Source organism: Melanaphis sacchari, unplaced genomic scaffold (assembly GCF_002803265.2).
Source record: "Melanaphis sacchari strain LSU unplaced genomic scaffold, SCAv2.0 Contig36_pilon_pilon, whole genome shotgun sequence".
Lineage (NCBI taxonomy): Eukaryota > Metazoa > Arthropoda > Insecta > Hemiptera > Aphididae > Melanaphis > Melanaphis sacchari.
The window spans coordinates 5,915-20,899 of NW_020271232.1; the positions used below are offsets into that span (position 1 = coordinate 5,915).

Consider the following 14,985-nt stretch of genomic DNA (forward strand, 5'->3'; position numbering starts at 1 on the left):
TCTTCATAAATGGAACTTTTGTAACATAATTCAAATTCATAATCAGTTTAAAAAAATATACTTTCCTACAAATTCACACCCCTAATTATTACATATTTGTATTCAATACATGTTAATATAAAAATTGTGCGATACATAAATCTCCATAAAATATGAGAGAGTAATAAACACCTGATGTATTAAATGTATATCTGTAGATAAATTACCACTTATAAATTACAATTTCGCAATGCAATATCGTAAGTAATTTAATGAGGTTATGATTTATATCTTTAAAATATATTTGATGCCTACGCTTAAAAAAAATATTAGACATATAATATTCTATAACACCCTATATGGCGTGTATCGTATATCTGTATAATAAATTAATATAATAGAACATTTTTTTTTTCCATTAATTTTGTGGTAACTCATGTTTGCGAATACCAATCATGAAATATTAGCTGCTAGTCAGAATTCAGCATTCAAATTTGAATCACAATTAAATAATAAATTAATCCAATATACTATAGACAAGGTGAGTTTCGTAAAATTATTTTAAATTTAATACTCATCGACTTAACTGTCTTATTTAAGTTAAAACTATTTTTTATTATTTTTTTTTTTTTATAATAAAAAATAAAGCAATCAGTCATTATAGTTCTTTTTATATCTACATAAATACTTATTGTTAATAAAACTATAATAATAATAATTAGAAATAGTTTACACTCAATTCACATTAAATCAAAACTTTCAAAATGTAATATTATATATTATTTAGTTGAAAACCTTAAAAATTGATAAATATATTAAAAAACTAATGCCTTTATAGTATTGATTCTTTTTAAGGCTTTGTAAATGAGAATGAAAATATATAATACATCAAGTATAACTTTCAACGCAATTTCAATATTTTATTCTTCCAAATATTTCTTTAAAATACAAATCACATTTAATAATAATTAATTAGAGTTCTATGAATTGTTTATTTATTTTTGTTCTTAACGTTTGAAATTGATTTCAATTTTATTAATATACATTAATACGATATCATAATTTATTTTATTATTCAGTATGTCAATAATACACTCCAATTAGAAAATAAAATAATCAACGCTTTAGATGTTACCTTATTGAATTTAAATAGTTACTGTATATAATCATTTCTAGTAAGACACAAGAAAAACAAGGTATTAATCATTATCAATTATCAATAAGTTTCACACAATGAAAGATAAACAAAAGATGTTGTTATCTTTTAGTAGGTATTTGAATAATGAGTAACAAAGTAATTTGAACTCACAGTCTGCTACTTGTAGTTTAGCATTTTTTTGTTCTTTGAAATTATGTCATAATGATTATAGAGAAATCTTCTTCTTTTTTTTAATTTCATAGCTTCTTCAAGTTTTAACATACTATTTCAAAAATCACAAATCAAATATTATTGTGTTTTATATATTTTTTTTACAGCAAGAAAGGACGTATGGAAAATCACTACTATCAGAAATTAATACTATACAAAGTATGTTATTTAATACATTTTTATGATCGCTACAGACATTAATTATCTTTTATAAATCTTAGCCAAAGTTTTAAATTGTTTGACTAATATGGGTGTTGTTGGTTAAGAACTGTTGTTTTTACAACTGTCGACTGTATACCCAAACTGCAGTCATGCAAACATTTTTAATACCTACTATATAATATTATATAGACGATATAAATAGGTATATTTAAAAATTAACATATTATTATAATTATATATACACATATTCTCATTGTAATAAGCAAGTTGGAGTGTAACAGTTAATAAATGATAGCCAGATTATTTTTTCCAGATAACGGGAATCCCTAATATTATTATTTCGTCATTTATGAAAGCATTTGTATTATATTATTATCCATAGAATTTGACACATATTTTTAAAAATAAGGAAACTATTATATAGATTATAATATTTATAATTTCTGATAGATTATATATATGCGTACTACAATGAAATCATAGATTTTAAGCCTGAACGTAAGTATTATTCTTAAAATGTTTCAGTATTATAAGTGTGTTTCAAATTAATTATAAAGTTAGATTTAAACGTTTTGAACTTATACTTGTGATAGTATTTTTATATTTTTTATGTATCAAGTGAAAAAAAAAACACAATCAAATAATAAAGATTTTTATTCATTTATTACAGTTACCCCGAAAAGTCCAAGAGAATTTTGTGAAGAACATTGTGAGTAATACAATAATGAATAAACATGTACATAAAATAAATTTAAATTTTTCTAGTTTAAATTTTCTATCCTATAAGTTTTAACTAATCGGTTCGAAATGCTTATATCTAGTTTTACATATATTTTACTCTTGCATGAAATTGGAAGAAATTGTGGATTTTTTAAAATTTTAACCTCGCAAATTTTAGAGGATGCCCTTCGTTGAATTGGTTCGCTGCCTTTGCAAATGGTGTATGGACTTAGTCTAGTGCAAGAATCACTTTGTTGTTAAATCAGAGTGAAATAGAATTCACTATCGTCGCTAAAAGATATATAGTCAATCTCTGGTTCGATGATAACAGCGTTATCATCATCCATATAAAAAGGTAATGGAATGGGGTGATACATTTTGTAGCTATCTACAGTAATTATTGGGAATTGAAATGCGAAGATAAGAAGAAAATCTTTTTGTAGTATGGAAATCGAAGATATTGATAAAAACTCTGGTATGTTCTGTACTTTCGGTTCTACTGGGAGTAGGGTTCCTGCAGGTAACGTTAATTGGATCGCTCTAAGTTCCCTAAGAAGCTTTATTGGTAGTAATACTGTGGAATGAATTTTTCCATGAATTGCTGAATTAATGATAGAAATGAGATTTTGTGTTTCATACGCGTATTAATTGAGGAGTGATTCCAGAATAATAGATTGTTCTAATAAAGTAGTTTTTACCATTAATGTATTAATTGGCATGGAATTTTTGTTTGCCTGAGTTTGTTGAAGCTGGTAATTTTCTTTGAGTTTTTGCTGATGATCAGAGATATTGGTGATAGATTTCTAAATTTTGTTCATAGTTGTTTGGACTAACCTAGTTTGATTTTCTACTAAATCACTAAATCACTTGTTGATTTTTTTACCATGGACAGATCCTTGATTCCTTGAAAAATCGAATTTACATCCAAAAACGATTTTGAGCTGAATAACACTTTTGCCAGTTTGGTGAATGTAGTACCAAAACTGCGACGGACTCTTTCTTCCATAACAGCCTCCTGCCCTATTGTTGTCCAAATGTTTTCCAGATTAGCTTCAATCTCAAATAGATACGTGTTAACGGATTGATCAAATTGTTTGCACGGGTACCAGAACTCAGTGACATTGATTTTATATTGTAAGTTGGTACAGGCCTTCTGCCATGGCTTTATAATTCGACTTTAACAATTGAAATTTTGAGCTGTCCATAATTTTGAACTCCATAATTATTACTTGATTTGAAATCTGACTCATTATTTTCATATTCGTTAATGTTTTTTGCGAATTTCCTTTTGATTTATGCGTGATGTCTCTTCTTCCAATGCAATTTGGACACAGTCCGATAATTTATTCGGTCTACTAGCTTTTATTAAGATTTTTCTATCATGTGGTAATCCTTCGGTGTATGCTGATAGAACTTGCCTTTCTGTTATCTTGGATAAATCTTCCATACAAGAAATTTCTTTTGTTGCCATGGATGCTTCTATGATATCGTAGTATAATTGTTCTACTCTGTCGCTATATTGTTGAATAGACTCTCCCAAAGTTATTTTAAATGTTGATAATTTCGAATGTAAATGGGTTAACGTTTGTTTTTTATTAACAGTGAGATCCAAGATTTCCTTAAGTTCTTTGTAAGTAGTGGGTTTCTCATGTCTGAACGGACGTATGGCCTTGCCTATTAATCGAGTTGTTATGCCCCTGATTAGATTTTCTTTCTCCGTCGGGTCAATACTTTGTAATGCATATTCACATGCATTATGAAATGCAAAACTATCATCTGCGTTCTCCCCATTGAACAAAGTTCAAGTTTAGAGATTGGTGTGTGGTCATAAACTTTGACATTATTGTTTCTTTTACTGCTTGATTTTACTTACGAGTTAATTTAAGTAAGTTTTTTGCGTCTTCGAGGACCGAGTCAGTGTTACTTATAAAATGGATTGGCCAGTCTAAAATATGTTCCGAATGCGATATATTGTTGAACCTACTATCATCTAAGTCAATTTCGTCTGAGGGTTCGTACAGTTCTCTACTAGAAGGGATACTAACACTACTTTCAAGATCTATAAAATTTTCAGAATTGGTGGTTACACTTTGATCAGTATCTGACATAGACTACGATTAATTTAAAATAATTAGTCCGAGTAAATAACTATACAATATAGAATAGACTAATTAATTAATTTTCTTAATTACCCTTCCGATTCCATGCAAACAATATGAGTAAAAGCAAATAAAATAAAAAAAAAATTATACAGCAAAATTATAGCATTAATAATATTAAATTATTATAGTACAAAATTATTCACGATTGCGTTTACTGTATTGATTTCAATTTATTTTCCCTCCCCTTAAATTGTACAATTATTAATTTCATATTATTTCACAGCTGTATAAATCTGTTTGAGCTTATGTGTAGTGATTAATTAGTATGAAGAGAAAGATAAATAAAATGATGATTGGATAGCTTACAAGAACGAGGCGACTATATATAAAAACATTGTTGATTGTGATAAACTGATGACTGTGTTTTGATTGATACGTGATAACAGCAGCTGTGACCTATGTAGTATTGCGTCGACGACGGCGGCGCTGATGTCCTTGACACTCCATACTCGTTCGTTGTGGCTGATGTGCCGTGGAGACACGATGATCGTCGGTTATGTTCGTAGTTGGGCGGCATTCGGCGGCGGTGACGTCCTCTGCGACGGCGGTGTTGGTGTTGACGTTTTTTTTTTGAAAATCTTGATGCTCTGCTAATTAATCTTTTGATTCTGAGATGCTTTGGAGTTCCTTGTCGTAGTTTCTTGATGCTCTGATAACTTCTGGTCTTCTACCCGTAAGGAAAAGCGGTAGTACACGTAGGTTCTTCAACGAATTCTTTAACAATGGAATTTTTGACACCCACTGCCACCAAATGATGTGTACCGGCGCGTTAATTACGTGGGTAAAAGGAAGTCAGGACGTTGCGAAAGAATTAGACGGTTAAAATAATAGAATAGAATTACGATTTACTATAAACTTAAAAAGATATTTAATTTAATACATAGAATTTCTGTTTAAACAAATGAGGTTCTGCTTGAGTGCGTCTCGCGTAACGACTGCCGGAGCGGTCGTGACCAGGGGGCCTCTCTGTGCAACGGCCAGGGTAGGAATTGCTGAATCGGCAGATTCATGGTGGCGCGTCCGGTCCCATAGTCACATACACCACTATACATATCATATTACTAATAACTATATACTACGCTTACATATATTACTAAAATGAACTATAACATAAGAATTATTTTAAAATAACACTAACATTCATTAAATATAATTTTTAAAGTAAAAACATTGGAGAAATACTGTATGTATTATTATATTGCATTTATTATTAATTGGCATAGTTGTTTAAAATTATCTATTAAATTTAACGAGTTATGTATTAGTATAACTTTTCTTTACATCTCGAATTTTATCATTAAACATAATTTATAAAATAAAATAATTTTAATCACTTTATTGTATTTATATTTTATAGCAAAAGGCGTTTATAAAATGAGTAAGGCCATACATTTTTTTTATAATTACAGTAATATTTAACTAAGTTCATAATAGTACTGACTATTTTATTTCGTTTAAAATTAAAAAAAAAAAATATGTAATATAATGCAATTTGGTCAACTTTAAAGAATAAAATGACAAATTTTTTAAGCATAACCCTGACGTTAGAATAACCACAATAAGATCTAAATCTAATTTCAAGCTTTATCTATTTTTTAAAGTTTACTTTATTTTGACTTAAAAGTAATAATGCTCAATTAAATCACTACAATATCTATTAATATCTATTAATAAGACTCCTTATAACAGTCTCTGACAAACTATTATCTAATGATAGTAAATAATTTATGCTGGTTACACTGCGTATGTAGGATCGTATTTAATAATATAACCTAAAATAAAACACTATTTACATCCGGCTAATCAGACGTTTACTATACATTTATACAAGTAACTAATGTCTAAAGAACATTAAATCATACACCAATCAAAATATCTTCTGTTTTCGTTCCTATCTACCCTACTATTAATTCAAAACTATAAGAACATTTTAAATATTTTTGTAAACAATTTTGATAGGCGATTTCAATGCCAAACATATGACAATCCAAGAGAAAAAATACTTCGAAAAATTCGTAACCTACTATATACAATTATACACACATATTCTTAAATGGTCCCATCTACTGGCCACAACACCAAAATAAAAACCTTGGCATTTAAGATTTCAGTATTTCAACATTACCTATATATATAAAATTAACTTTTAACAACTTAAATGATCTTAACTCTTATGATCCCACTCCTGTCTCCCTTAAATAAAACGAAGCTCCAAAACTATACCCTATGCATCATTCTTTATTACTAGGTTTAATAAAATTGAACGAATTCTCTAAAACTATGCAAAATACCATATTAAATCACAAAATTGTGCGAATTAATTTATCAGAACTGTTATTCAACCCTACTAACATAACCTGGTACGGCAATTTGGTATCTTCACACTAATAAATTAAAGCTGGAGTTCCCCGAGGTAGACACATTTCTCCCGACTCATTTAACATTTATACAGCTGACATTCCTAAAACTTTAAATACTATTATGGCCACCATTATTAAGACGACACCGCAATTATTTCACTTAAACTGATTCACCGTATTCTAAAATCCAAATGGCAATGTATTAATAAATCTGTTAATAATTATACCAATATATATATATATATATATATATATGATTAACTTTTATAATTTCACAGCTGTTGATAGTAAGTTCATGATATGATTGACTATTTCTTTTATATTATTATTATTTGAAATAAGGCTTCAACGGCAATGGATTTTAGCCCGTTTTATTTTTAAATTTAGTTAACTTATATAATTTAAACTTATTTACAATATTTTAATAATATTTGTAAAGTTTAAGAATGTAATAATTTTTAAAGTTTTGTGTTCGTCGATTTTCTATGTTAGATGGTATATTGAGGTGTATTAATGTATTATGTGAATTCCTGCAATGTGTGCTCGATTTTAAATATTTGGTAGCATGTTTCGCATATTGGTTGAGGATCTAAGCTGATTAAAAATGAGTATTTGAGCATGGAGGATCCAATTCTAACACGGGTAATTACAATGTCTTGACGTCTATTAAAGTATGAAAGGGTGTGATATATTTTTGATTGTTTTTTAATGCTTTTAAGTTATAAGGTATTTGGTATTGAATTCCAGTTATTCTGCCATGATGAGGGGGCTTTTTTGATAATGGAATTTTTTATGTCATCAGAAGCTATGTTGTTTATTGTAGGATTAGAAATTTTTTTCGTCGCAAGATCGGCATATTTGTCTGCTTGTTTATTTCCTGCAACACCAAAGTGAGAATGTACCCACCTAAGTTTAATATTTATTTTAATTTTTTGATTAATATTGCTTGAATGTTGTGGGTTATGTATTTTATTGTTTGTGAATAAGTTTTTTAGAGCTAATAAAGCACTAAAGACATGGGCGTCCCCAGATAATTTTCTTAGGGGAGGCAAAAATTAATTTAAAAAATAAATGATAATTTTTTTATACGTTTTTTTTATATTCATTATTATAATTAGGTATTATTATTTTTATTTATATATAATTCTTTTTCATCAAATATAAATTGCAATCTCCGTGGACATTCTCTAACAAAATGTGTCAGTGCATTTTCAATAAATTTTTCTTTATTTAAATTTACTTTTTCTTGATGAACACTCAACATACATGTCCCACACAATCTATTTTCACACATCGTTGACCGTAGCCATGTTTTAACACGTCTTACTGTACTGAAAGAACGTTCTGCTGTACAACATGAAACCGGAAGAGATTAAAATATTTCTAAAGCAACAGCTATACTTGGGAAAAATGTACAGTTACAATTTAACAAATCGTTAAAATCAATATCTTGGCAGTCCGTATTTTGCCAAAAATTGTAATGGCAAAATCTATTTCAATGGCGATTGATTTCACATCGTTAATAATGTTTGAAAAATGTTATAAGCGTCATTTCGATGATAAGTAATGAATTAATATGCTCCCTAACTTTATATAGATCTGATGAAACAACTTGTAACATATTTGTTACAAGTTCTAAAATAACACTGTACTTCGCCATGGTAATAATAGAAATTAAGAATGATGAATTTGAGGTTGCAGAATATAAGTAATGAGCTCGTTGCCTTGTATTAGAATTCGAATATCCTTCATTATTTGATAATGATTTTAAATTTTTCATTATTAAAATAAAATTTTCTGAAAATACTCTTATACTTTTGTATTTAGACGACCAGCGTGTTTCACAAAAAAATGGTATATTAGGTAAAAGTTTTCATCTAAGCGCATTTTCACGGAAAATCTTATAATATCTTTTATAGTTTCAGTAGTATTACGAATAATCATTATTTTATTTAAATCATTTTTAACTAAATTTAACCTGTGATTAGAACAATGAAAAAATAACGCTATGGTATATTTGTCACGAATTAATTTACTAACACTGCCTTCTTGTCCGGCAATTGTAGCACAACCATCATATTCTTGCCCATAAAGTTTGTTTAAATTTAAACCACAGTCAATCATAAATGATATTATGTTTGTAGCTATGGATTGCGTATTTAATTTGTCTAATGGAGTAAATCCCAAAGATTCTTCCCGAATTTTTGGCTGATTTGAGTGTTTGTCTAAAAATCGAATTCCTATTGACAATTGTTCTGTTCCAGAAATATTTGCAGTTTCGTCAGCAATAACAGAATAAGCATGTGCTGCGTTAGCTAAATTAACTATTTCATTTTTAATTAACTTTCCGCATATAAAAAAGATTTCATTTTGAATTCGAGGTGATGTATATTTGGCATATCCCGCATTTTCTGATTTATGTTTTTGTAATAATTCATCACTTGATTCAATCCGAAAATTTAAAAAATCATAAAATACGCCTCGTAGAGGTTCTCTACGTTTTTCCTCGTAGAAAAATATTATAAGTAGCACAAAACAAATGATTGAAATTATTGGTTTTAATTTTTGTCTATTATATTCGTTGTTTTTGTAACCCTGAATTTGCCAGTTCAAGAACATTTAATTTGTTACCTTTCATAACAATTGAAAAATCATTTGCTCGTGTTGTAGACTCAATATTCCATTGTGATGATAGGTGTGATCGACAACAAGCTTGGAAATCTTTATATTTTGTAAATGGTTTAATTATAAACCCTCCTTGTCTACCCCCATAAACATTTGTCTTAAATAATACACATATACTCGATAAAAAGCTACTTTTACACTGCCAATAGCCGAATATGATAGCCATATTAGTATTATTTTCTTCCAGCCATATGTGCCCAAATGGACGACCATTTTCCGATTTTAGATAATTTTTAAAATTATATGAAGTAGATGGCACCCATGGATTACACAAACTATCGAACTTTAAAGCATCGTCAATATTTAAAATTGCTAAGTAATTTCTTATATCATTTTTAAAATAAGCCATTTCCTTGTCATCAACATTTTAAACTTGTTCAGTAATACTGCCACCTTCATTTAAGTCAGTAATATCAATTGTACTTGTGGAATTAGTCTCTATAGTCAGACTATTTGTTTTATCAAAAGGTCCATTCAGACTATCGTCTAATTTACGGTTTTTAAAAAACTTCCGTATGTCCATAATTAATGTAATAAAAAGATTTTACCTTGCTAAGATTTGTATATTTTATTACGTTGAGAACGCGATGACACTCGTTTTGATCGAAAGCTGCGTTTGAACTAATGGGAGTATCCACGAGCCGTATTAAAAAATTATGATAGATATATTATGATGAAGGTTACATGATAATATTATACACGATGCACCAGCAAGCAGCTAATAATTTATTGCCATATGAACACTCAAAAAATACGATAAGATACAATAATCCAATTATTATTAAAGATAATTTTTTTCTATACACAATATATATAATATGCTATATTAAAACCATTAACATCGTGTGTTGTCATATGGCAACATAAATAGACCTATTTTTAGAAGCTAATTTCTTATTGGAAATTTTACCGATTACCGTGAAAATAACAATATTCTAGAGGGGGGTGGCAAATGCTCCGTCTTGCCATCCCCCTCGGGGGACGCCCATGATTTTATATTTTTAAATTAAGATTTGTCAAAGTGCCTTTACTGAAAGGTTTCTATAATTTGTGTTTCTCTCAAGCCATTATTCTTACATCATTTTTACTCGTTTTTCTATTCTGTAACAGATTGTAAATTATAAAATTAAAAAATTAAAAAAAGATTTTACTTTTAAAAAAATGTTTATTACACATTTTTACCTCGATAATAGAAAATGATAACTATACAAGAAAAAAATGTATAAATTGAAAAAAAAAAAGATATACCTACTTATCTATATTTATTATTATTTATTTCATATTTTTAATTTAAGATTTGAATTTTAAAAAAAAATGATTTTTATAAATTTTTACTGTTTATTATTATTGTTGCGTCCGTTATGTCAACGTCGATACATATATCAACGTAGAAATAGAAATACTAATGTTTGCAAGTTAAAAGATTAAGTCTTTATTTAATACAATTAACTCGTACAAGAATACAATTTTATAAGCACAAGATGGTGTGAGTGGTGTTACGACCTGCCTCTGAAATACTGATAGACGAGACCGTGAGTGGTGTTACGACCTGCCTCTGAGCGTCTCGAATATCCCTAACCGTCTGCTGAGCTCTTGCCCTGGTCTCCCTTATATATGGTTAACCGTCAAGAGTGGTGACTGAGGAGGTGGTGACTTCCGATGACCTAAAGGAGCTCTCTAAATTAAATGTATTATTCAGTTGGGTGCCTTTCCTGCGATTTCATCGGTTCTAAGAATTACAAGACGTGTGATCAAGTCTTGATTGTCATATTAAATAGTACAATGTTAACACTATCGTTTACTCATCATTTCTGAGAAGTCCAGGACGTGTGATCATGTCTTATTCATTATATTAAATATCACGATGTGCAGGTGATCGCCATAGCCGTTCGATACTACACTGTTTGAATATGTTATTCCATCGGTATACACATCACCTCTTCGTATAATATATATGTGTAAAATAACACGGTACGTAACATTATTATCATGTTGCGTGCCAATATCAGATCCAGACTCAGGATGTTATTTAAATGAAATTTACAACTCTTAAGAACAATAATGTGTTTATTACGTATAAACGAAATACATGTAACTGTTACAAAAAGTGGCTGAGTGTCGTGAAGTTGCTCAGGTCTTCATAGCTCTGGTACATCTGCCCCTGTTGGTCTCCGGACTCCCTTATATACAAGGAAATCTCTTGTTGTTGTAATTGTCAACCTTCCAATTTAGATTAGTTCTTGGAGTTGTTTTCACATTTGAAACAACAATCTCCAGGACGTTATCGTTCTTACTGGCAATTCTTGGAAATGCAAAACGACCTCGCCTAACAACTACTATTTTGATTTATTACAATGTTTTTACAAAATATGAATCTAATATTTAGATCACATATATATCTATATTATTATCGCTAGCACCTATAGCAATATTACACTTTATATTATATATTAGCATATCTCGTAGCTCATAAACATTATATTATATATATTTATATAATTAGTATATCTCGTAGCCCATAACAATCAAGACACAATTTTTAAAAACTCTGGAACCAATTCGGATATACCTTTTGTTTGGGCCAGACGACGCCAAGAAAAAAAACAGTAAAATTTGGTTCGTGGAAACACTGTTCCTGCCGTACCTGCGCCGTCGGCTATAGGTTATGTCATCCTTATCAGGTTCGCGGAAACAACCGAGTGAGTCGCCATTCTTTTAGTTAGTTCGTTGTTCATGATCCTGGCGTTTGGTTTTTTATTCGTTTTGTCACCGATCCATTTTCGTTGTTGGTATAAGGTGGACTTAATCGCTAGTGCGGGCGATATAATTATATTTTTGTCGCCTTGTTTGCTGATTCTACCTTTTACTGGCATTAAACGCGTTTTGTTTCTTTTATTATTGTTTCGTGTGTTCATCCGGGACCGGTTGCGGACCGTTTTGTCGCCATTTTTGACGCGCCGTTTCCTTTTACGTGTTTGTTATTGGGCCGACATTGTCAATTGACGGAACGTCGTCTGGAGCCGTTTCATCCTTCCACGACCAGGTCAGACGTATTGTACATTTATTATTATATTATTTTATATTTGTTAGTATCACGTTTGTGACTTTGTTATTATTATTATTTTTATACGGATTACTTATGTTGTGCTAGGACTAACATAGCCTTAAGATTCTTTCGTGTAAGATAATTTGCTGCAATATATTGTATTAAGTTATATTTGCGTTATATTTATACAGATTTATACAGTCCACTTATATAATTTATTACTTATTTACATCATATGATAACATCCAGCAATTAAAACTGTCGAGATACAACCGTGTTTATTTAAATCGGTTATCACGACAAACACTTTTTGTTTTGAAACAATCCGGTAACCAATTCAGACGTTTCGGATCCAATTCCGACACTCCGATTTTGATAATGTAGTTTTTAATGTGTCTTGGTGTTTTTGAAGTTGATGAGGAATTTCACCGGCGTATATCAGAAAGCTGTCGATTGAGCTTGTTCTGAATGCGTCAATAGCTAACCGCATACCTTCATTATGGATAGGGTAAAGTATATTGAGGAGGTTGGGGCTTAGCAGTATTATATATTTGAGATCCATATCTGATTTTCGATAAAATAAGAAATTTGTATATAATGGGAGTGACTTTTGGTTTGCTCCCCAGGTGCGGTGGGATAAATGTTGATTATACTAATTTTATGTTTACGAATAATTTTAAGTTGTTTCAAATGAGATGTACATTTAAGGTTGTGTTCAAAATGTATTCCTAATATTTTGTCAAAATAATGGTGCGTTATTTAGATATAGGTGTTGTTTTATTTTAGGTTTGTAGTTGAATACAATGCATTGACTTTTGGCAAGAGAAAATTTGAATCCGGTTTCTTTGCACCAGTTTTGGAGGATTTGTAATGATGATTGTAGAATGCTTAACGTGGTTTCCATGTTATTCTGATTGCAATAGATATAGCAGTCGTCGTTGAACAAGATATGTTTTGTTGGTTAAGGTATTTTGTTGAAGATGTTGTTTATTGCAATTATGAAAATTATAACGCTAATAACTAATCCTTGAGAGATTTTAAATAAAAAAAGACAAAACCAAATTAACACTTGTAATATAAAGCTATTTGGTCACCCATAAAGAATAAAACGAAACGATTTACTCGACTTTACTAATAAATAATAACACTCATTCAAATCACCAAAATAGTTCCATATTAAAAATGTTATAATAAAAACTATGTAATAGCTATTAAAAAAAAAAATTATAATTTTATTTTATAGTTCTACTGTAAATATATTTGAATTAAATACGTTTGATTTATAATTTATTTGTAATCTTAGATTGTACAGGTATGTTAACTGACTTGAAATAAATAACTTTTTAACCTTATCACTAATATCGTTTCTATGATAGATAATCATAAAACATAACAGACCTAGAATCACAAAATATCATATCAATCAATCATTCAATTATGAATATAATAGTTGACTATTTCAAGTATTATTTAAGTACAATAAAATAATACTTTTGTATGACATGTCATAAAAGGCTTACTTTGTAATTCATATGATCATATTAATATAAATTATAATTAACTAATAAAAAATTTAAAGATAACTCATTTTAAACTGTACACAATTTTAAATCCAAACATAATAAATTACTTCGATTTAACATTATATTCAATTATAGTGAGATTAATATATTTATGCATTATCATTTTCAAACTTAATTATAATTTATTAAGAACTGGATAATAAATGTTTAACAATTATTGTTAAGAGTATCATTCATGAAAATAGCATAACTACGTTTTTATGTTTACATTATTTTTTCAAATTATATATTTATAAACAGCTAATATAACACTCAAATATTTTAGTAAGTATATATTTAATTAACGAAAATGCATATACCTAAAAACTTAAAAATCATTATGTGACATTAAGATTCGTGACAGGTCAAAATTTAACTAATTTTATTGGTAGATATTTATATAGAATACGATACGCTAGCTCCCCAAGTTAAAAATAACATAATATGTAAATGTGTCAAAAATCACTATAACATTTCAAAAAAAAAAAAATTAAAATACTACTTATAGAATGCAAAAAGTAAAAACCTTTTTTTTTTGTAGGTAGTAATAACATAATTATTATTTTTTTATCTGTAGATGATGGATATGGTAATGTCATAATATCATATAACATATGTAAGAAAACTAATACAGTATATATTTTTAAACTGATTTTCTTATACAGATGAACTTTTACTGAGATATTATCAATAGAACTAAGATTATGAAAAATATAAATGTAATTGAAAATAATAAATAAAAGATACAGGCTATCAATTAACAATATTAGTTTAATTTAATCTGATATAACATATTCTATAATATTAATTTAATAAAAATAAAAGTTCTTATTATAATTCTATAATTTACGTAACTCGTGTTCACATGATATTCTTTAGTGCATTGAAACGCGACCTTGTTACACATCATTCATATTACGCATAGGTAAAATCATTTTAT

At 28.7% G+C, this 14,985-nt stretch overlaps 1 protein-coding gene across 1 annotated transcript in view; it reads left to right on the plus strand.

Annotated features, from left to right (window-relative positions):
• Nucleotides 1–206: 206 nt before the first annotated feature.
• The window catches only part of LOC112596925, a 34,738-nt gene continuing 19,959 nt past the window's right edge, over nt 207–14,985 (plus strand). The window contains exons 1-10 of the mRNA XM_025342798.1: nt 207–239; nt 447–520; nt 1,456–1,507; nt 1,961–2,008; nt 2,181–2,219; nt 5,555–5,575; nt 5,750–5,770; nt 7,031–7,039; nt 13,787–13,795; nt 14,623–14,661. Coding sequence (XP_025198583.1) covers nt 230–239; nt 447–520; nt 1,456–1,507; nt 1,961–2,008; nt 2,181–2,219; nt 5,555–5,575; nt 5,750–5,770; nt 7,031–7,039; nt 13,787–13,795; nt 14,623–14,661 — 322 coding nt within the window. The 5' untranslated portion in view covers nt 207–229. The remainder of the gene's footprint in view (nt 240–446; nt 521–1,455; nt 1,508–1,960; nt 2,009–2,180; nt 2,220–5,554; nt 5,576–5,749; nt 5,771–7,030; nt 7,040–13,786; nt 13,796–14,622; nt 14,662–14,985) is intronic.